Genomic DNA, 23,462 nt, shown 5'->3' with positions numbered 1-23,462 from the left:
CGGTGTCCCTGAGTTGTTGTTTGAGATTATTTGCTTCTGATCTTGCAAGATCAAGTTCAAGTGATACTCTGTTGGATTTCTCGGTGAGCGAGCTGAGTTGAGATGTCAAGCTGCTGATCTGATCCAGGTGCCGCTCTCTTTCCATTCTCTCTGCTGTTGATATCTGCATATATTTTATTGATAGCAATTACCAGGCTGAACAATGGTGTCAAAAACAATACATTAAGTATAAGCATTTTCTATTGTAGAGAAATGACTATTGAGTTTTACAAATTTACAAGAACTAAAGAAAGCTAGTAATAGTAGAAATCTACATGTACAAGCTCCTGATAATCTACAGTATATCCTTTGTACAAAACACATCAAGTCAAGTCAGCTAAGCACTCTCCAATGATTCACAAACTCCTGATAGAATGAAACACACAACCATGAAAGACAATAGGTGCTGAGATCAACACTCATATTGTGTATAGTGTGTGAAGTGATTGATTTCTGTGAAAATATTGTCTTCCCCTTAAACAATGTGAGTGATGTTTTTTATTGCATATTTTTTTTCTTTGGATCCCTACATCAGTGATTTAACGTGAAAGCCAATGATGATTTCATTTGTTAAATCCAAGAGAAGACAACTCTGTTAAGACTAAATAAAGAAAGAGACATCTATTTGGTGCCCACTTACCCTTTGCATCAACTGTGTAAATTTATAAAAACACAAAAAATATTGATATCTCAAACGTTTTTTCAATTATATGATCACAAAACAAAGAAAGCAAAAAAATTAAAAAAGTACCATGCATTTCATAACGTGCAAATTTTTAACATGCATTTTAGAAAATCAAGCAAAAGTTCTAAAATCTATCACAGAAACAAAGGGTGCATGTATATTCTGTAATGTCGGTGTTCTCAAATCAAGATGTTACCTTTTCACTGACTTGGGCGTTACACTCATTCTTTATCAGTTCCAGCATTTTCTCCAATCTCTCTGTGTCTTTCTGTTTCTCTTCCAGTTTTGTTTCTAGCTCCTTCTGTCTGCTCTGCATGGCTGTCTCCTTCTCCCACACATGGACGGTCTTCTGCTTCTCCAGGTCTAGTTCTGTCTTACAGCGCACCAGAGCATTCTGTGAAAGGACAGAGCCACTGTGTAAGTATTTATTAATGTCTTAATGACAGATTTCTTACTAAAACACTTCTATCAACTGAAGCTGCTACACCATATCAAGCAAAGCACCACTGGTAAAGCTTTGCTTTTTTGTTTTTTTTCTCTGATACACTGTCTTGGACTTGTTGAGGTTAAGTTTTGTTTTGATGGTTTTGTCTATTTCTTCTACTACTATGTCCCTGTACTCTCTGATTTAACTCCTCTACAGATTCTGTAACCCTTACCTGAGACTCCTCTAGTTTACTCTGTACCCCTACCTGAGACTCCTCTAGTTTACTCTGTACCCCTACCTGAGACTCCTCTAGTTTACTCTGTAACCCTAACTGAGACTCCTCTAGATTACTCTGTACCATTACCTAAGACTCCTCTAGTTTACTCTGTACCCCTACCTGAGACTCCTTTAGATTACTCTGTACCCTTACCTGAGACTCCTCTAGATTACTCTGTACCCTTACCAGAGACTCCTTTGATTACTCTGTACCCTTACCAGAGACTCCTCTAGATTACTCTGTACCCTTACCTGAGACTCCTCTAGATTACTCTGTACCCTTACCAGAGACTCCTCTAGATTACTCTGTACCCTTACCTGAGACTCCTCTAGATTACTCTGTACCCTTACCTGAGACTCCTCTAGATTACTCTGTACCCTTACCAGAGACTCCTCTAGATTACTCTGTACCCTTACCTGAGACTCCTCTAGATTACTCTGTACCCCTACCTGAGACTCCTCTAGATTACTCTGTACCCTTACCAGAGACTCCTCTAGATTACTCTGTACCCTTACCTGAGACTCCTCTAGTTTACTCTGAACCCCTACCTGAGACTCCTCTAGTTTACTCTGTAATGTGGCCGTCTCTTTCAGTGCATCGTCACGGTCAGATCGCAGCTTCAGTGTCTCTGTCTGGTAGCTCTCCTGGGACCGCTCATACACCTCTCTCTGTTCAGAATTACAAGTACATGTACTTCAAAACAAGTTTACCTTAAAATGTCAGGAAACTTTACAAGCAATGTACATACTATAAGTACCCATCATTGAAATACCCACGCTGATAAAATTTTATAAGCAAAAAATAAAGAACTTATTTTGATATGGAGAATTTTATTTCCAATTTTTCTACCAATTCTTAGTTAAACTTTTAAGTTTGAAAAATTGAAAATAATTTCCCTGCCTCCTACCAGGGTCTATAACAACCCAAGGCAACAGGCAACAATTCCAAACAAACATTTATTTAAGGTTGGCCCAATATTACACCCTACATTCTTTTTGATAAGATCTGACTGACCTTCTCCTGCCACTTGATGCGGTCCTCCTGGTGCTCCTCCTTCAGGTGGCGGATCTTGCTCTCCAGCTCCACGATCGTGGCGTCCCTCAGTTTCAGCTGCTGATCCTGCTGACCCCTAAAAACACAATGTACAGTATCTATCCATGTAGAATTTATAATATTTACAATTTACAACATGAATATCATAAGTTCTAATAATTTATGACTTGTATCGTTTGAAAACAAAAATTTGTATTAATTGACAATTTATCAATCAAATAAATTTAAAAACACACTACATGTCAAATTCACAATTAATCTTAGAACAGATTAAATCAGAAACAGACTACATGTTAAATTCACAATTCATTTTAGAATACTATTATGAAGAAAACAAAGCCCAATTTAAAAAAAATCATTGTTCTTATAACTTGATTTTTAAAATTCCAGAGGACCACGTCATATCAGACTAACAATCTATGGCATTTAGGACTTCATGAAATCCCAAAGGATCACTGTAATGAGAACTTCCTGAATCCCAAATGACCATTACTTACTTCAAGATCATAAATTCTAACACACCTACTTTAAAACCCAAGACCTAACTTACAGAATCTGAAAGGTTTACTTTCAGTCCCAGTGCTATAAAACTTGGATAAGCTCACATTTGATCAAAGTTTGACAGATACAAAAGGCATTTCCTGGTGGAAAAGTGAGACACAAACCAAAAGTGAGCTTGTCTAAGTTCAATGGCCCCAAGACCAGTGCCCAAACTTATTAAACCCAAAGGACCCATTTAGGACCTAGGATCTTAGTTAGCGGTAATGGAGGACTATTTTAAAGCCTACAAGTGGCTCAAAAATATGTAGTCCCAAAGGACCACAAGGACCAAAGAACAACCATTAATCACCTGGGACTCGACTTACAGAAACATATAGGACCACTTTAAGACCTGGGACCTGACTTACTCAATCCTATTGGACACCGTAAGACCTGGGACCTGACTTACCGTACTTAAGCCTTTATTATCACTATAAGACCTGGGACCAGACTTACTCAATCCTATTGGACACTGTAAGACCTGGGACCTGACTTACTCAATCCTATTGGACACTTTAAGACCTGGGACCTGACTTACTTAAGCCTTTATTATAACTATAAGACCTGGGACCAGACTTACTCTATCCTAAAGGACCACTTTAAGACCTGGGACCTGACTTACTCAATCCTAAAGGACCACTTTAAGACCTTGGACCAGACTAACTCAATCCTATAGGACCACTTTAAGACCTGGGACCAGACTTACTCAATCCTAACGGACACTTTAAGACCTTGGACCTGACTTACTCAATCCTATAGGACACTTTAGGACCTGGGACTTGACTTACTCAATCATGGCTAGCTGCTGTTGGAGGTGAGTGGCCTGTTTACGAGAGTTGTTAGAACGCTCTTGGAGAGCTAGCATCTGTTTTTCATGCTCTGCAGACATATTTGTTATTCTGTAAGAAATGCAACCATGCACGCCATTAAGAGGTTAAACATCAGCCATCAGCATATTAATAATTATTTCATAGTAATTCATTGATCTGTTTTTTAATAAAACTTATCTATGTTAACATAAATTTCTATGACTTGAATATGTTATTACAAGTTTTACAGTATTATTCTAAATCCAACAACTTAAATGACATGCACACTATTTAGGACCACTTCATATCATAATGCCTGGATTACAACGTTAGATTAAAAAACGTTACGCAATAAAAAGGTAAGTAATAGCTCAAAAGTTTTAATCTATTTGATTCTGTTAAAATGGACACAGATAAAATAGATTTTTCTTACTTTCTGAACACACCAAATATTCCCATTTCTCTACAGAAAAGTAAAACAGCAAGACAAACAATTCAAAAAGTGAAAGCTGGGAGTTATGTTGCCATCATTGGGAAAAAGGTAGTTATTTTAAGGACTGGGTGAATACCAGGGGTATTGATTTGATTCACAAAAAAAAAACAAGAAAAGTGAAGAGACAGGCTACAATTCTTCACACTCAAGTGGAAAAAAGGGAATAAATAATAAGTGCCAGTCTGCAACTCCAACTTACTTTTCCTGTTGTTCTTTGATCAAGGACTCTTTATCCTGGCTGATATTTTGTTTCAAGGATTTAACCTCATTCTCCAACTGACAAAAAAATTCATCAATTAAGAACCGGTAAAAATAGCAGAATGAACAAAAGTAATTTCAAAAACATTTTTTGCATCTTATTTGTTATCTTAGATTTTCAGGAAAGACTTGTGGTGTTATGGAATATCAACTTTTAAAGAGAAATCTATTTCAATGTACTTCAGTTATTATTCAATTTGTGCAAAAAAAAAACCCATATCCATGAGAGTCAAAATTCCTTTTAGAATACCTCAGAGATTCTGGACTTTTTCTGATCGCTGTCAGAATTCATTTCCTGTACGAATCTCTCAAAAGTATGGACCAGCATTCCTGGAACCTGTTTAGAGACAGGGTCCGACTCAAAGTAAGGCTTTCCGCGCTTGCGCTCAACGTCAACCAGTAAGAGCCGGATCTGGTTCAGGGCCGTGTCTATCAGGTACTTTTCCCGGTTTGTACTCTCCAACCGTCTATTGGCTTCCTGCAAGGCCTGCAAATGTGCAATATAAAGTCATTTTGTATATGGGCCTACTGTTAACATCCATTCATTTATGCCATAATGAAATACTATGTACATGCTTTAATAATTATATGGACTAATATAAGCATGCTGTCCATCCATTCATTTCTTTTCTTGTAAAATATTGCTTAAATCAAATTAAATTTTGATATTGGTAAAAGATTTTAAATTCATCACTAATATATTTCATACCTTATATACCTTATCAAAAGGTATTAAAATTTCCAATAGAGAAAACTTTTTATAATACATGTATATGTGTATGGTGTAGCTTTAGTTTGATAAACATCCTTGACCTACCTCCTCCTGACCTCTGACCTTTTCCTGTAGCTGCTGTATGGACATTTGGAATTTGTTCAACATCATTTCCTGGTTAGAAGATTCTTTTTGTCTACAACGCAACAGCAGTAGAAATGTTTCACATAGAGTTAAACAACAAAATCAGAAATTTTACCTTTTATTTAATGGATGGATTTCAACATAACTTTTGAAATATCAAATCCAAAAAAGTACTTATGCAAAAGAAATCATTTAGTACATTTACTGTGGTGAACATAAAATTCATAAACTTTTGGAGATCCAATGGTTTAATAGGTAAAATTGAATTGTTTTGCAGTCGAACATTAACTGTGAGTGGTTAACGTTAGGTTTCAGTTGGGTCAGTGCATCAGTCTGTAGCCTCTCCTGTGTGGGAGGAAATTAAAGTACATCCCTCATAGTCATTAGGACAAAGCAATTAGGTTACGGCTGACAGTGACATTAATTAGTGACACAAACGTTAAATTCCAACCATTGTTGTGGCTTCTCTCTCTCTCTCTCTCCTCTCTCTCTCTCTCTCTCTCTCTCTCTCTCTCTCTCTCTCTCTCTCTCTCTCTCTCTCTCTCTCACACACACACACACACACACACACACATAAGACAAATATGTTAAGAGTAACTGACAGTAACTATGGCTATCATATTGTTTCCAAGGAAATCAGAAGAAACATCTTGATTATATACGTATATGTCAGACAAATCTAATGAACAAACTAAATATACTGTACCCAAAAATGTAATATGGATGCCCTTGTCTGAATAAAATTGTAAGATTATGTCTGAATGTGAAGATGGAAAATGTTACATATATAGTATCTTTTATGGGAGTAAATCATTCATCTACAGGCAATCATATCAAATTCACTGACAAAAAATATCAGAGATTAATATCAACAACACTTCCTGAGGTCATCAGTTTTAGATATCTTAAATACAAAATTATTGTATATACTGATATAGAAAGAGTTTAAAATGAAGATGAAAATCAGGTACTTTTCCACTTCACTGTAATCGTGCAGAAAACAAAACAATTCAGTGGTGTCTGACTGATTCATGTCCGACTGACATAGTGGGTACTTACACTGTGTGCTTAACAAAGTCTGTGAGTGACCGCTGTCTGTACAGGGGAGATAAATCTATATGTATATGACACAGCTGAGAGGATTCAATTCCAGCAAATACAAAATTATACAACATGTTAGGGGTATATCAAGAAAAACTCAGCACTTCATTAGAATCACACATCTAATTTGAGAAGATACACATTAAAATATCCAGTTTTTATAACTTTTTAAGAAGAGGTATCCCTATTTCCATTCTGAATGCCAAGGATGGAACTTCATAGACAAATGAACAGGATGGGTTTCCTTAAAACAAATGAAACAGGATGGGATTTTGAGCTTTCTTTCTTGTCTTTGTGTTGATGAGACTACCTAGTTGTGTGGGGTGAGTCTGTACCTGAGATCCAGAACTGCGTCCCTGTTGATCTCCGTCTCCTGTAGCTTGGACTTGAGCTCCTCTATGTTGGAGCGGAACTGTCTCTTCTGCTGCTCACTCAGCTCATTGGCCTACAGACAAATAAACTCATGGAACAAATCGCTCATTTCTGTAGCTACCAACACCTATACCAGTATGACATGGGACATGAATGCCTCACCTAACGGTACATTTTTTATTACACGAATAAAAGAAATGTATCTTGAATATGTTTATATGTGTATCTTGAATCTATTCATGTGTTTGAGTTTATAGTGAATTATGATGACAGAATTCTTTTTAAAACATATGTATATATTTTTTTGGGTTAGATATTTGCATAAAAAAATACTTTGGAGAAAATACTTTGAATAAGAAAGATAAACTGGTAAATTAAGTCAAGGCCATAAGAAGGTCAAAATCAGAAGAAAATGATGTAGAAGATTGCCCTCATCAATAAGTATCGGTATCTTTGTATGAAGTGTCATAATAATATGTACCACTGAGCTCAACACAATATACACTGTAGGTACCTTATATGTAGTACTGTAATTCAGTCTAAGTCACTGAGGAAGATCAAGGTCAGAAAAATATGAAACAATTTCATAATGAACACCCATGCATTGTTTAAAGTTTGATCAAATGTATAATAAACAATTCTTTCAAATTGAGCTATATGAAAAATATAGTGAAGTGAATGTATCTTAAACAATTTTTTCTAATGCAAAATTAAGAGTAGTGATGTATAGGTTATATTGGAGGCCAAAGGAAGAAAAAATGAACCAGTTGAATTTCTCTCACTGAGACAAATCTTTGTATGCAGTTTGATATGAATCCCTTTGACAGTTTCTTTGAAACTAATCAAAATACACAATGTGATTGACTGACAAAAGGATGTACAGCTGACAAGACAAGCTCTTTGTGCCCCGGTCATATACATGGCTGGGCATTATATGACTGTATTCAGAGATAAACAGGTAACCAGCCAGTAGGGCACTCACCTCCTGTAGCCTCCTTCTGAGATCAGCCACTTGTTCCTGAGAGTCTTTGAGGGATTTCTCCAAATGAGATCTATCAAAGATATACACTAACTGACAACAAAATACAATGTATTGCTAGTTTAACATTTTAACAGAATATTTGCATTCAATCTGAACTTTTCTTTGAATGATCGGGAAGCATCAGCGATGACTTTCTTGATTGACTTACGGCGGTCCACTGTAATCATAGTGAGCCCTCCGGGCCGAGAAGAGCTCAGTGGAGGGGAGAGTAGAGAAGCCCGTTTTGGAGGGGCTGCTGGGAAGGCCGCTGTGCATGCTGCCAGAGCTTCGCTGTGCGCTGGAGAAGTCTCCGACCAACTGCTGCTGTAAACGCTCAGTCTCCTTCCTCTGGGCATCTAGTTGGGTCCTACAAATGTTTTAATCAACCTTTTTTTATCCTAAATTTTTGCTAAATTGTAGAACCTTGAATTCAGCATTAATGGAAAACTATCTTGTGCAGGTGTCGTTTACAATGAGTACCTGAGGTCTGAAATGGTCTTTTGTTCGTTGGATATGTCCATGAGGGCAGACAGAGTGGCCGGGGAGGTGGGGGTGATGACAGGACGGGAAACTTGTGTGTACTGTAAATGAAGGTCATTAAAGGTCATATAAAGGACATTGTAAATTAAAAATGATGCACTGTTTTGATTAATGCCTGTTGTCATTTCATTCCTTATATCAGTCATGAAATTTGTCAACAGGATATCAAATTTGTGTGTACTATTTGTTTGTATGCTAAACAGTTATTCTAAATTAGAAACTGTCAAAGACAAAAATTCCACAAAGCTTCATAAACTACAGAATACAACAGCAACTGTCAGGTACAACTGCTATAAATGGAAATGAATTGCAATAAAATTTAAGCATAACGGCCACCTGCACCTTACATAACATGTACTCTGAAAGGTTGGCTGTTCTTCTCTGCAGACAAACAATTACTCATGCTTTTGTGATTTACCAATTAACACAAATTATTGAAGTCTGTGCGCTAATTTTAATCAGCCAATATATCTTGCGTAAATGATTAGCTATGTAATTGTGACAATTTCCTTGTTAGGATTGTTTACATTCAGATACCCATTTCTACAGCAGAGATTGGCTCTGTCCATTTTCCTGGTGTGTGGTTTTACAGATATTTACCTGCCCGGGATCCGATGATGTCTCGAGGCCATTGAAAGAGGAAACACCTGTAAAGAAAACACTGACACTTGAGCATTTATTGAAATCGGTCAAATCACATTTTAGGCAAAAACAATACTCAAAAAGCTTTCTTTATTGAGAAGAGTTTTTTTTAAAGAATTGTTATACTTTAGTATACATGTACTTGTTGGTGGTAGGTTCACATGCAAACATGTTAATTTACATCTACAATAGCCTATATAGAAACAGGAGAAACTTGAAGTAAAGAAATAAACCCCCACAAACATGCATTCAAATGGCAATTTACAGCAGCATTTTAAAAACTGAACAAACTTGAAACCTGCAATAATTAGCTTGCTTCATAATTTTACAAATTGTAGCACCGAGTTTTGCTGAAGGGTTTTTCTCTAATATTTTCCTAAATATTTCTAAGATAAACCATTATTAGCCATTCTTGATCTCTCAAGGACATGAGATGAACCTTGAACTGTTATACATTGATTTTTATTATCATATAACCTTACTCTTATAACCTTGAACTCAGGTCATCTACCGAGCTAACCTTTCTCCTAAATTCCACTGAATAAAAAAAACCCTCATAATCTGTGCATATACTGTATCCAGCAACCAAATGCTGTGTTTATTGAAATCAGCAATAGTGTGCTGTGTTTCTTTGAGATCAATAGGGAACTTTTATCAAGTACTCCCTGTTATCTCAATCCTAATCACTCGGTCTTCAGAATTTACACCTATCAATGATTTAAGTACAGGCCCTATTGAAAATTAAACAATGTTTATTACGTGTGATAAAAATAAAACTCAATATAATGGGCTGCAATAAACTCAAGTGAAGCCAAGCCAATTAACTGTCAACATCCTTAAATTTTCACTTTAATTTTTTTTTGTTAAGAAATACACATATAATTGCATTTAGCAAAAAGACCCCAGAATTGAGAATTTTGGAAAATGTTAATATTTATTTTGTTTTAATGGGAAGTGTTTAACAATGTAAAACAAAATTTTCAGCAAAACAACAAGCTGTACAAAAGTCTTTTTAACAATAATTGAGCATTTATTTTCGTGTACGGGAACTATACAAAAGTAAACAACCTCACTTCTTTTAGCGTGCGACATGTTTAAGAGAGTCATTTGCAAGTCTGAGCCTGTCAGCCTAGGAGCTGATCTGACGACTCTGATATGTTTGTGACCACTGAATGCTGTGTGGCGTCTATAAAAATCATGTTTTGTGTATCCCAAAAATAGGTCACTTCCTTCGATCTCTTCACAAACCTGAGCACCTTAATACGGGCTTTTGTAAATAATCATTGTGTTAAATGTAGTTGAGATATAAGGTTTTTCTAATGTTTCTAAACCATGTGCAATCTAGCGCAGCCTATCCCTGATTAGCATAGGAATTATTTCCTGTTCTCAAAATAAACTTCCGGAAAATCCCAGCTTGATAGGGCAAAAAGTGTGCATCATTTGTTCTTTTCTGTTGGATTAAAATCATCAACTGCCATAATCCAGTGAGGATTAACATAGATGTAAGTCATTTACTACTTATATTACCTATTTATGAGCTGTCAACACCTATTTCAGTCATGACATACTTTTTTTGTGAAGTGTTCACTGGGGTCTGAGGGGGTGAATCAGTAAAAACAACTAAAGTAAAAACTGTCATATAAACGTGACAATGAACTCCCTGCAATACACCCCTCCTTATTAGTCAATGTAGTCAACTATACACCGGATTACAGTACAACACATGTGTACTATAGTTTCAATATTGTTATCAACAAGTGTAAATTAGATGTGAGATAGGGAATTCCCCTGCATGTCTGTCGGCTGATGTAGGTGACTAAGAGACATGTAAATAAAGTTCTGTGCTAATTACATCTGCCCGCTGGCATGAAATTAAATAAACATTAGAAAAATACTCTTTTGCATGAATGACGAAGTAATATGTGGTGAGATCATATTAATACAACTTCACAAATAAGAATCACTGTCAGAATCTATTGTATCATTCTGTGCGTAGATTAGGATTGTGAGGACGTTCTAGATGAGACTCTAATTTTAATGACTGAGTAACACTGTAACAAAGTGGTAATAAAAATACAGTTCATGTAGTACTGGATGTATTTTCCTTGTTGTAGATTTGTTCCATTCATAATTCTGATTGTTTTACAGTTAACAGTTTGAGTTCACTTCTGTGGGGGAAATGGAAGTGGAGGTTCAAAATAGAGAAAAGGAGAAAACCCAACCAGTAAAATGTAATAAGAATACATGCAAGGAGGATCAAGAATCTGTACTACTGGCAAATTCTGAAAAGATAAAACAGCCTTCCAGTGCTGGAAATAAGGCTGATATTGCGGTTAATCAGAACCATGGCCCTCCGACACAGGAAAAAGGCCTGGCAAAGAAATCCCTGTCCTTAGAGGTTGATCATCAGCCTCCAACAAAAAAGGACGAGGGAGCTACAGAATTCGATAAAAACAAAAAGGCAAATCTTTCACATACAACAAGGGAAAAGAACATCAATTCTTCAAAGGAAAGACCAGCACAAGAGCACAAGTTGCAAAGTAAAAGTGTTTGTGTTGTAAAAACCATCGATGGCAAAGGCACAGAAAATGCTTGTCCAAAGATGTACAAACCAAGGTCAGATCCAAATATTAAATCAACACAGGATCAAAAAAGTAAAAGTGACTCAATGAAGGCTAATGGTCATAAAATGTGCAAACCTTGCTCCGAAACTGACATGAAATCAATTCAAGAGTTAAAGAACAAGATGGACTCTGCCCGGGCAAGTGGTAAAAGTATCAATGCTCTGCTGTATTCCATGGACAACAATGACAACAACAATGAAGAGGACAAAATTCAAGCAAGTGATGAAGTGAAGAATGGCTACAATCAACAGGTTTCTTTCAGTTTAGAAGCAGATGAACTTAGTGGCAAGCTGGAAAAACTCACAGTAGATCATACTGAAGAAAAAACTACAGCCTCTGCTCCTACAGATTCCAATGAAGATTCAAGCTTCCTGAGAAAAGGACCAATGACTGCGTATCAAAAACACACAAATCTCTATCATCCATTCAACAGACAGGATCGAATCCATCAACAGCCACCACAGCAGGTACCTGGTAATTTAGAAATAGGAGAGGAGGATGTATCAGTCGACAAGTTCTATGATGAAGACAGTTTACTAAAGGCTCTTGAAGGGATAGCCCCTGAGTCTAGCCCAGAACATTACCCTACAATGCCTCTACCGAATGAGAATTTCACTGAGATTTTGCCATTACCACCTGCATGTCCAAGTGGTGTTAACGATCCTTTCTATTTCGATCCCACTTATCAGAGGTCATCACCCAGGACACAGAATACTGGTTCTATGTCTAGCCTGCCTGGAAATTTCATGCTTACTCCATGCACCAACCCCCAACAAAGATCCACCAGTGCAGATGCTATTAAAAAAACAGAATTTGTATCAGTCCCATGTGAACCACGCCCAAACTCCTATCCATCTACCCACAATGAGATAATTGAGGACCTGTTTAAAGACGCTAGTGATATTATTGACAAAGACTTGCGCAAAGCAAACCAGCACAACCCTGACCAGAGACTGAAAATGGCAAATCCAGACAGTGTGCTTGCCCTACAACAGCAGACAAGACGAAACCCTCCAAATCCATCTTACACAGCATCAAGTTTACAAGTCCCAAGGACTCACCCTTCTTCTAACCATTGCCTAGGTGAGTTTAACTCCCAAGGAAATCAAAATTTTACAAGAGTAATGGCAGCCCGACCCTCAAAGATCTCAAATCAACCATCACAGTTCCATCCAAAGCCAAGAGAAGTGCAAGCCCCCTTGACCAAAAGTTCTTTTCAAGAAGGTAGTAATGGAAATCTGCCAAACATTCTGTGCGAAATTACAGATAACCCTTTGGAAACAAAAAACCCAGTTTCTAAACCATCACTATTTTCACAAAATATGAATACCAATAACAACTTGATGGCACTATCAACAAGTAATGGGTTCCCAGTTTCCCATATCATCAATGCTCCAACAGGAGGTCCACAAATCCAACAAAATATGTCCTTCCCTCAGAATCAAACTCTCATTCATAGACCAAACCAGGTCTCAGACAGTAGTTTACGGCCTAAAACAGGACATTCAAAAATGATTGAACTTGGCCGCTCCAACAACAGTCCACCATTTCAGGCCATCAAAACAACAGTGCACCCATCCAGCAATGTGGCTCAAGGAAGAATGAAGTCAGCACCTCATAACATGACAAACACAACTCCGTTCTTCCATGGATTCCCTCAACAACTGACAAATGGCCAGATGATGCCTAACAGCACAGGACACCAGCCAATGTGTAATCCAAGTGTTCAGCAAGGGCCCCAGCCGCTTCAGCAGGGGCCCGTGAAGGTTTTTATCTGCCAACCTACTACTAACAATAATCCAAAACCAAGGTATAGAAAGATCCTCCCTAAACCTACCCCTCCTGTTGAAGGTGGGAAGTGACTATAAGTTATCAATCTAGAATATGCCACAAAGAAAACTCAAAATGATTTTGTTTCATATTTGTTTTTGGTATTTTTTGTTTAAGTTGTACCATATTTTGGGGAGGGGTGAGGAGAGGGGGTTGTTGTTGTTAGTTTTGTTGTTGGGGTTTGTTATTTGGTTTTAGTGTTTATCCATTTCATGATCATGCACAGCAGGTAAAATACCTGATTTATGACATTTTCTTTATTTGCTACTGTTTATTTCTTGAATAACAAACATATCTTATGTACATGTAATTAAGAATCTGGTTTTCAAATACGGTACATGCATGCATTTACAATTCAAATTTTGCTATGTTACCCCCAAAAACTTGATATATTTTTGGACTACTTGATAAAATAAAAGCTAGAGGCTTCTTGTACTTATATAACATTAAAGTTAAATGTATGAAAGATACTTAAGTTTTTAAAATGTGGTAACTGTAAAACCTGAGAGAGAAAAACCGGTGATGCTTAGCAAATTTTGAGTAGTGCATACATGTTATTTCACTTCCTAATGCAGGAGTATGTCTTTTTTTTTTTTCTTTTTTTTTTTACATCATTTATCTATTATTGTAAATTCTGATTGACCATATAAAAATATCAGATTAATAAATGTATGATATTTTTGAAGTTGGTTCTCTTCCTTATATAACAAAATCCAAATTAATACCGACAGGTGTCCCATACCACCTCAAATTTGTCATGACTGATGTGCTACCATTAGCTTTTCCTTCATGGAGAGGTACATCTTAAAACTTTGGTGGTCATAAATTTATACTTTGAAGCACTCTGCCATCCAAGAATGAAAATACAAAACTCAGAGAATTCTTACAATCAGACAGAAAATAAAACAACATATATTGATGTAATGTCAGTCAACTTTTTCTTATTCTAATATAAGGTTTACGTAGAGTAAATTGAGGAAACTTTGAGTCAGTAGGCATAATTGTTTCACCAGCAAGTAAAGAATCCCTGGTTCAAATCCCACTGTATGCACTTGCGTGTTGTCTTACAATGAATAAGGCTCTTCACCTGCAGTGTCTCTGTCAACCCCCAACTAAAAATGGGTACCTAACCTGCCAATGGGCTGGTGAAGCAATGACTCTCCAACATCCACTTAATAGCATCACAGATAGTGGGTAGAGGTCACTTGAGCCTGAAGGCTTGGAAAGGATTTCATTGAAGTATGTATATGGTAAATTCTTTCCATACAGCCTATACAGGTTGGTCACATTAGCTTAGTTGGCAACACATGTCCATTGCAAGGATTATCTTTTTGAAACATGATTAAAGTTAATTTTCAATGTCCATAAACGGGTACATTTTAACTAAATAGAATTTTGGCAACAAATGTATATAATTCTCTTATGATCTATTAATGTAAACTAGGAAACTAAAGTATGTTCTGTTGCATCATGTACAAAAAGACAAATCATTAGAAAGTGTACACATCATATTTACAATATACATCAAATAAATCAATTAGAGACCATGGGTGCAGAAAGAAGCAATATGAAACACCACACTTGGCACAATTCACAAAGATCTGTTTTATTTGCTCAAAGTCTAAACCTCTAATATAATAAACTGGATTAGGAGGGGATATCTGTCAAAGCTCTCTCCCCTCAACCACATGCATAACATTACAAAAGCAACTGTGTTTAAAGAAGAGGATCAAATAAAGTGAACAAATAAAACACTTATCAAATTTAACAAAAAAGAAGCTTCTCTCATTTCATTTTTTATCTAATATGGTAAGACTAGGTATTTTATCACTGAATGATATTTACCCTGGTACTTGGTTTATTGCAAGATTTCTATTAAAATGGCAGTGTATGACAGAATAAAAGGGGATATAAATAAAACTCTAACCTTATTAAAGAAAGTGGAGTTTGCCAAACACTGGTGATTTGTAAGTTAAATATTATTGAACAGGCTAAAATACCACAGATGTGAAACATGCACAGCTAAATGGCAATTTAAGAAGCTAGAGCAAACAGTGGCCCCCACAGTAAATGTTTACTTGGTTTTAATCTGTTTAATAAGTAAAGCTAATTTACCAATAAAGACTATCAATCATAATCAATCGATCTACAAGATTCCACATGTCTGTAAAACAAGGTGTTACTGACTTCACAGTGACAACCAGGAGTCCCACCAGAACCGCGCGAGTGCATGAGCAACTTGCTGCATTACACCAAACAACACCAGAGACATCTAAGCTCATCAGACTTTTCTTTGACATCAGGCTTATGCCTTTCTTCTGCACTTAATCCCCTTACCCAATGGATGCGCTGACAACCTTACATTGACAACAAGTAAAGGATTAATAATCTATCAGAAGGTCCGTACATTGTCACTGCCAACCAAAAAAAATTCCGACAAAATCAATGTCTGCCTAATCCTGCCCCTGCCGCTAGCCCCGGTCAAACTCTGGCTCCATAGACCCCCTGGGTCACCCTGGACCAACCTGATGAGGCTTGTCCAACGGGAGCGGCAAACTGCCTTAAGCCTGCGTAAACCAATGATTCCCTTGTTTATAGATGACCATTTGACAAACATAAACAGGGCCTGAAGGACCATTCAGACCGCTGAAGTTGTCAAATATTGAGTACTTCTGCGAACTGAATACAAATAGGCTCTGCATATTTTTACCATAAAGTGTATACAAATAATAAAGCATTCGCCGCAAATTGCAATTTAAATGTCTTGAATCCTGGAGACTCTGTCTTGTTTAAGTCTTTTTCTATTGAAGTTTAATTCCCTGGCTTTTTATGTATTGGGTCCTAATGATCCCATTGTAAGCATGAATCTCACAAGATTTCCCGGCCCTAATCCCACCTGTCTCTAATATTGTCTGAAATATTTTACACTTCTAACATATCCCTAACCAGCTACTACATTCTATCTAACCACTATATACACCATTTGTTAGGGATACTATTTATGTTAACTTTATATATACAATATTTCGATATAATCTACTAATCTTTCTTCACTTAATAGCCAAAAATAACTTCAATACAGGGTACATGTAATATATAACAGAGTATAATAGGACTGGTTCTCAATGCCAACCATTCTGAATACAAACAGAAATCCGGTATTACAGTCCAGACGATTAGCAGAACAGAAGACATCGGAAGTCCATGTTCTTTACATTAAACTTGAAAATTAACTGTGCATCTCCCCATTGATTTTTTTTGAAATTTTATATAGGTATACAATAACTGGCATATAATTCTGTAAAAATGAAAAACTATCTGGTCATTCAATTAAGAAATTAAGTACACGTGTACTGTACTAAAATCTTGTATTACATTTTATAATAAAATACAAAGATTTTTCTATACAAGTTTTCCAATGTTCAACTTCTCACCCCAGTCTACAGCCTACAGTCTACAGAGATCCATGATTTATAAAATTAATTACACGTACCAATCAAAGCAAATGTTGAAAGTTTAATCAATTTATTGCTCTGACAGATTGCTCTTCACATATTTTGATCTACTGTGTTTGTCTTTGGTAAAGGGGACTTCCTTTTGGTCTAACGCCGTTTCATATTTGGTTACTTACCAGTGAGTTTATATTGATTACAAGGGGGGGGGGGGGGGGAGTGTGAATTCATTTAAGATTAAATTAAAACATGTAACATTCTGAGGATAAATGTTATAATTTCAGGTCAAACTGGAATCTTATCTTAAAATCTTAGTTAGGCATATACACTTTCGTAGTACCACAATTCAGTTGAACTTTGATATCTCGGACACTTATACCTCGAATACAATAGATATGTTGAAGTGATTTGTAAGTCCCAACAACTTATTTTTTTAGTATTTTATCCTCGATATCCTGAATACTCGGATATCTCGAATTTTTTAAACAGTCCCATCTAGTTCTAGATAACAAAGTTTGACTGTACATACATTCATAGTTCCTTTTTTGTTGTTGATAATATCTAAAATGAATTGGTTTTATTTCTATATACTGTGGAATCATTAAAATTTGTGGTGGCTCAATTTTCATGGTATTCGTGGGTAGCCCTTCCCTAACGAATTTAAATCATCAACAAAAACAACTTTAGAAAGAGTTATCTTTGTTACTGAAACAGTAACCGCTGCAACAGGTACTGCCAAAGTGGTACACACATATATGAAAAGAAGAATTGTTTACAAATCAAACAAAATCCAGCATATATCTGGTCGATTCAAGACTGTAGAACCATAAATCTTTTATCCTTATCAGCTACATTTCAATTTTCAGGAATATATGTACTGTAATATTTTTATTATCACTTACATTCTTAATCATAAATCAGTTGATGGAATTTATAACTAGTAAATATGTTTTAAATACACAGGTATCGTAAAGTGGTTATGTCTTTCATTATGATGAGGGAATCGAAAAAAATAAAATCTTTACCTAAGGGCTAACACTGGGTTTTTTTTATATAGAATATGCATTGCTCAGTGTGCTGTCACAGAAAACTGAGGTAAAAACATCAGCTTTTGCATTTTAGGAAGTTTTCTTTCCAGTTTTTTCATTAGGTCATTTACATAAATAAAGAATAAATCAACATCATAAAATTTAATTTTAAAATCATCTTAAGAACAAGAGGGAAAAAAATATGTTATATCGTTATTTTTAACCATGCATGAAAAAAATCTTGTTTCGAAATAAAGCAAAATAAGAATTTACCCATTTTACCAAAACCATAGGACCATATACATATCTAAGCAATACCGAGGAATTTAGGATTGAAATAACAAAAATTGTCAAAGATCCATTATTAGAATATAAATACCATATTTTGCAAGATCGGTAAAGGAGTTCTTGTTGTGTACATGTCTCTCAGATGAAATGTTTAGCATTGTACAACTTGGTACTCTACAGCATCACAATATCAGTGAATATTTGAGAATAACAGATGTGTATAAGAACTGGAGGGGGAGGGGTAGTTATAAAGCTAACCTTCATCAAAATAACTTCACAAAATGAAACATTTGGAAGTGATTATTTTCTATATCATTTTTACAACAAAGGATTGAAAAAGGGAAAAAAAGGTTTCAAATGGCAGAAAAAAAACCTGCATACTTAAGAGGACATTAGGTATTCATTTACTTTACTTGTGCTATTAAGTCAATAAAAATGCATTTTAAAATAATGATTTAAATCATCACAGTATACCCAGATCAGTCTCAAATTCACATTAGGACCTCTTTGCAAACCCCAAAGTGACAAGCGGTTATGCCATGAATAATCAATGAAAAGTGCTAAGTGCAAATTATTTTAATTAATGATTAACTGACTCCGTTAAAAAGGTAATTATAATTACTACTTATAAAATTATATATGTTGAGAATCCCGATGAAACAAAAAAGTGCACATTTCTAAAATACAGTAATTATTCCAGCCATAGAACAATCAGATGACAGGGTTTTAAATCTGATTTCAAACATGTCTGATCACGACTCTTCGTTGTCCCTTACCCAGATTGATGAGGTTGGAATGCCGAAGCTTCTGTCCCTCTACTTCCAGCTGTCTTATTTGATCCAGAAGCTCCGTGGCCGAAGATTTCTTCATTCCTGCAGACTTCATTGCTCGGACTGGACTGGAATGTCCAGCACTCAAGGCGACGGGTGTAGCGATGAAAGACGAACCACCACTTGCCGGGATGGTGTAAAAGTAGTCCGGGACATATGTCCCGGACATATGTCCCGCGATGTCCCAATTTTCTATTTCGCGTCTAACTTATTTTCCAGTTACTTTTTTCAAAAACCGTTAATCGGATATCAAATGGCATCTAAATCTAAGTCGATGGTATTCTTTCTGCTTCTTAAAAAACACTGATAAGTTAAAAATCGCCAATTTTCCTTCGTCGAAAGTGTAAATGTAGTCCCGAGAAATCGACAATGTTTTTTGGATTTCCGGTTTTTGTTTTACCTTTGTATGTACATTAAATATACATATTTCTATATATTTATATACTGTATTTGAATATCAAATATTGTTTTATAATATAAACATAATTATTAAGTCATTCTCAATCCCTAAGATAATTGTTTACACAATTCTTCGCGGGACATCGCAGTTCACAAAAACAGAAAAGAAAAAGTAAAACCGAAAACCCAACTGGGGTAGTATATATAATTCCGTATAACGATTCTGTAAAGGATGTTAGCCGGTATATCATTTATATATCATATACCGTTGCCCAACTCTTGCCACGTGGGGCCTCCTTTATTAAGAGCCATTTTATTGTTAGAAAAATAGTAAAACATATTTGTTAAGGCAGTTAAAATTAAGCACTAAATCTACTTTTTACATGCGTACATTTTACAGACGTTTTATATTATCCAATGGGGACAGTTATGAATCTAAAGAAAAATGATATATCGTGATTGAAAATAAAGCATGATAGCACTAATCTACTATGTACATGTTTCAAGCATGTTAATATAGCATTATTTACATTCTACGATGTTGATAACATTGTTACATATAATATGTTCGTGTTGACAGCACTAGTGTCTGAAACCTAGTCACCTTATAACGAGAACAAGCAAAACATATGTATTTAAATAAATAAAGGAACACATTTACATATATACATTGTAGATCTGGACTGGTGATAACATAAAAATGTATCAGCTTATTTCTCGCAGACACAACATATATATACCTGGGGATTGTGCACTGTTCGACTTTTAAAAATTAAAATCAGGGCTTTAATCACAATTCAATCAAAATTTTTATCTGCAAATTTATTGATTAAGAGTTTAAAAATGGACTTCGAACAGTACAACATATCCCATTGCCAGATCGATGATACTGTAAAAAAAGAAAAAGATAATTGCTGTCGGAATCCTTTAATTAATGATTGAACGCATTTTCTAGTATCAAAGTAATATAAATAAAATTACTATTAATAATAATACTAATATTTGCTTACAAATATATATTTTTCAATTCATCTCAATATTATATGAAATTATTGATGAACGTGAATTTTATTCGGAACTCTTACATGTAACTTTGTTGGGTGTCCAATTGTACTATATCTTTTCAGCTGTTCGTAAACTTCAATGTCCCGCAGGGAAAAGCGTAAATAACTGCTTTTAAGGTTAAAAGTTGATAAATAATTAATATTTCTACCATAAACAAATAATAAAGAGACAACAACAAGAAAAAACACATAGAAATATGTATATTTAATGTATATACAAAGGCAAAACAAAAACCGGAAATCAAAAAAACATTGTCTATTTCTCGGGACTACATTTACACTTTCGACGAAGGAAAATTGGCGATTTTTAACTTATCAGTGTTTTTTAAGAAGCAGAAAGAATACCATCGACTTAGATTAAGATGCCATTTGATATCTGATTAACGGTTTTTGAAAAAAGTAACTGGAAAATAAGTGAGACGCGAAAAAGAAAATTGGGACATCGCGGGACATATGTCCGGGACATATGTCCCGGACTACTTTTACACCATCCCCCACTTGCCATAGTTTACATCTTTCTGTAGAAAGTAAAGGAACGTTGCGATTAATTTTTCTTGGAATGATCCGTTAATTGCATTCTTGTATCAGCTGACACTGACCCAGATTGAATGTCTGCGGAGATATGTGTATTGACACTTTCTTCGATCACCACATTTTGTTTTGTTTTCATATACAGCGGGAAATTCGTAATGCGCATGCTCGTTAATGTGTATGAACGATAACTCCATCGAAACGAAGGGGGGGGGGGGGGTAGGTTGGGTTTAAACATCGGCGCAATAATAATATCTCACAAAGTAGCGTAATTTGGTTAATGCGTTAACTACGAATCTGTAAGTCATGGGTTCGAATCCCGCTGGGGATTTTATATTTTTTTGCCAAATATTGTGAATTTTGAAAATTCTAAAATGGTGAAAGTATTTTGATTATTGTCCACAATTAATATCAACAGGTGTCCCATACCACCGTAAAGAGGCGAAACTTGAAAATCGATTAGTAAATATTCAATAAAATAAATAAATAAATAAATATTTTTGGACATTAAATTCATGCATATACAGTAGGGGAGGGGGGGGGGGGGGGGCTTACTTTCTCTCAAATTTACTTTACATCTCGAAATTAACATATCCAAAATTAATATATCGAAAATCTAATATAATTTTGATGGAGATGCAAAATTCAATTTAATTTTGAAGGAGTCCCCCCCCCCTCCCCACTTTTTTGGAAAAGGAGAAAAAATACAGGGAGATTACCAAAATTAACATTTATAAAAAGGAAGTTTCATGTACTGCGCAGCTCCCTCCCCGAAGTGGTTGGGCTTTTTTTTTCGTTTATTTGTTTTGTTTTGTTTTAATTTTTCTTGCTTGTCTAGATTTTCGGAAAAGTCCCCCCCCCCTCCCCTCCCCCCCCCCCCCCAATTTTCAAAAATGATGAGCACTACGTGGCTGACATGACGGTACTGCAATACATATATTTACCTGGCAGTAGTTTTCTTAATGTCAGTACAAATATTTTGATAGCGATTCTAAGTAACATCGTCGCAAACTATGGTCTTTGTATGTACGCTCACTAGAAGAGAGCTGCGCGCACTTCGAATCGTGGCTTGCGACAATGCGATTCAAGTGTAATACCTTTTCTAATTTTGATAAAAAAGTCGAAAATAAGAAAAACCACGCATGAATGGTACAAGTACATGTAGTACACCTAGATTAAATATTTTTAGATTGGATTTTCGCGGATTAAAATGTTAATAGAAATTGCACTTTAAGGGGCCATTGAGCCTACTTTTAATTTACTATTAATTGTTGCTGTAGAATCCTGACCAAAAAACAACACCAGCTTAATAAAAACAGTTTGATATAAACTGGATAAATCAAAACATGTTTTCCCAGCAATCAAGCAAAAGCAACAAGAGAACGTATAGGCCTGTATGGTATTGTATAAAGGATAATAAATTATTAATACTAAGAAACGCAATGCGTAATATCTGTATATATGTTATAATTGTATTTGCAGTGACATATAGGCCCAATGGGCCGGGTGTTTCATTATCTATTTTGTATAACAGTTTGTAATTGTTATAACACATGGCACTATAATAAATTATTTACTTACTTACTTACTTACTAAAAATGGCAAAATAAATTGTAATGTTAATGCAAATACATTAGCTGTACATGTATATCTGTCTTTTGAAACCCATGGGATTTAGCAATGTGTGGAAATTGGCCCCCAATGTCTACACTTGCTATGAATGCTATACTAGTATATATATATACTCACTATGACGAAAATTGATTTCAAAAGTTGTATTGACAATTTACATGACAGGGCTGCGTTCAAGATCGTAGCAGCTAGCCAAGCCGCTAGGTCGTAGATACCTAGGTCTATTGAACGGACCGCTAGGTTAGCCGCTAGGTCTCTGATTTAATGTTGGAGATATTCAACTAAAGACTAACTACATTGACATTATTTGTTAATTTCAAGCGGAAATATACTTGTTAAAAAATCCATTATAACTTTGAGGATGAACAAAATATCACTTTAGTATATATGTTACATTAAAAGTTTAAAATCGAAGATTTCTAAACTTATCTATAACAATCGGTTATCGATTTAAAATTTACAAGCTGCTATGAGAACTTAACTTTAATTTTTTTTCTCTCAAATTAACTATGCAATTTCTTTTGTAACAAAAACAAAAGGAAATAACCCAACAAAAAAAAACCAAACGGAGATGCTTTCATGTGACAAAATGTAAATCCTCTTGACACTAGTCTTTGATATCTCCAGGCAAATTAAATAATTGTTGGACAATAGAAGTGTGAAATTAGCGT

At 35.5% G+C, this 23,462-nt stretch overlaps 2 protein-coding genes across 10 annotated transcripts in view; one reads left to right on the top strand and one right to left on the bottom strand.

Moving 5' to 3' along the window:
- LOC105344206 (coiled-coil domain-containing protein 158) overlaps positions 1-21,353 on the bottom strand; it is a 37,338-nt gene extending 15,985 nt beyond the window's left edge. For 4 of the 8 annotated variants that reach the window (XM_066077232.1, XM_066077227.1, XM_066077233.1 and 1 more), the window contains exons 1-18: positions 21,228-21,353; positions 21,132-21,146; positions 19,112-19,293; positions 9,072-9,118; positions 8,412-8,512; positions 8,101-8,298; positions 7,893-7,962; positions 6,874-6,983; positions 6,144-6,170; positions 5,399-5,489; positions 4,832-5,068; positions 4,523-4,599; positions 4,264-4,293; positions 3,810-3,920; positions 2,443-2,557; positions 1,977-2,096; positions 921-1,118; positions 1-163 (exon numbers count right to left, since the gene is read on the bottom strand). The exon at positions 1-163 is cut by the window's left edge and continues 636 nt beyond it. In XM_066077232.1, the coding sequence (XP_065933304.1) occupies positions 1-163; positions 921-1,118; positions 1,977-2,096; positions 2,443-2,557; positions 3,810-3,920; positions 4,264-4,293; positions 4,523-4,599; positions 4,832-5,068; positions 5,399-5,489; positions 6,144-6,170; positions 6,874-6,983; positions 7,893-7,962; positions 8,101-8,298; positions 8,412-8,512; positions 9,072-9,118; positions 19,112-19,293; positions 21,132-21,133 (1,879 nt within the window). In that variant the 5' untranslated portion in view covers positions 21,134-21,146; positions 21,228-21,353. The remainder of the gene's footprint in view (positions 164-920; positions 1,119-1,976; positions 2,097-2,442; positions 2,558-3,809; positions 3,921-4,263; positions 4,294-4,522; positions 4,600-4,831; positions 5,069-5,398; positions 5,490-6,143; positions 6,171-6,873; positions 6,984-7,892; positions 7,963-8,100; positions 8,299-8,411; positions 8,513-9,071; positions 9,119-19,111; positions 19,294-21,131; positions 21,147-21,227) is intronic. The other 4 variants (XM_066077234.1, XM_066077229.1, XM_066077228.1 and 1 more) reach the window with 4 other exon arrangements.
- LOC109618584 (uncharacterized) lies at positions 10,340-14,220 on the top strand. Of its 2 annotated transcripts, none has more exons than XM_034447415.2 (2): positions 10,340-10,615; positions 11,262-14,220. In XM_034447415.2, the coding sequence occupies exon 2, from the start codon at positions 11,293-11,295 to the stop codon at positions 13,597-13,599; it is 2,307 nt and encodes a 768-aa protein (XP_034303306.2). In that variant the 5' UTR covers positions 10,340-10,615; positions 11,262-11,292; the 3' UTR covers positions 13,600-14,220. The 2 variants fall into 2 exon arrangements, with proteins under 2 accessions (XP_034303306.2, XP_019922198.3); XM_020066639.3 differs by having other exon boundaries at positions 10,342-10,615; positions 11,269-14,219.
- Positions 21,354-23,462: the final 2,109 nt, after the last annotated feature.

Source organism: Magallana gigas, chromosome 2 (assembly GCF_963853765.1).
Source record: "Magallana gigas chromosome 2, xbMagGiga1.1, whole genome shotgun sequence".
Taxonomy (NCBI): domain Eukaryota; kingdom Metazoa; phylum Mollusca; class Bivalvia; order Ostreida; family Ostreidae; genus Magallana; species Magallana gigas.
The sequence above is the reverse complement of the archived record's forward strand: the minus strand, read 5'-3'. Positions and strand labels throughout refer to the sequence as shown.

Excerpts from the sequence above, each read along its gene's own strand:
- LOC109618584 (XM_034447415.2), top strand. The coding sequence starts at position 11,293 with ATGGAAGTGGAGGTTCAAAATAGAGAAAAGGAGAAAACCCAACCAGTA.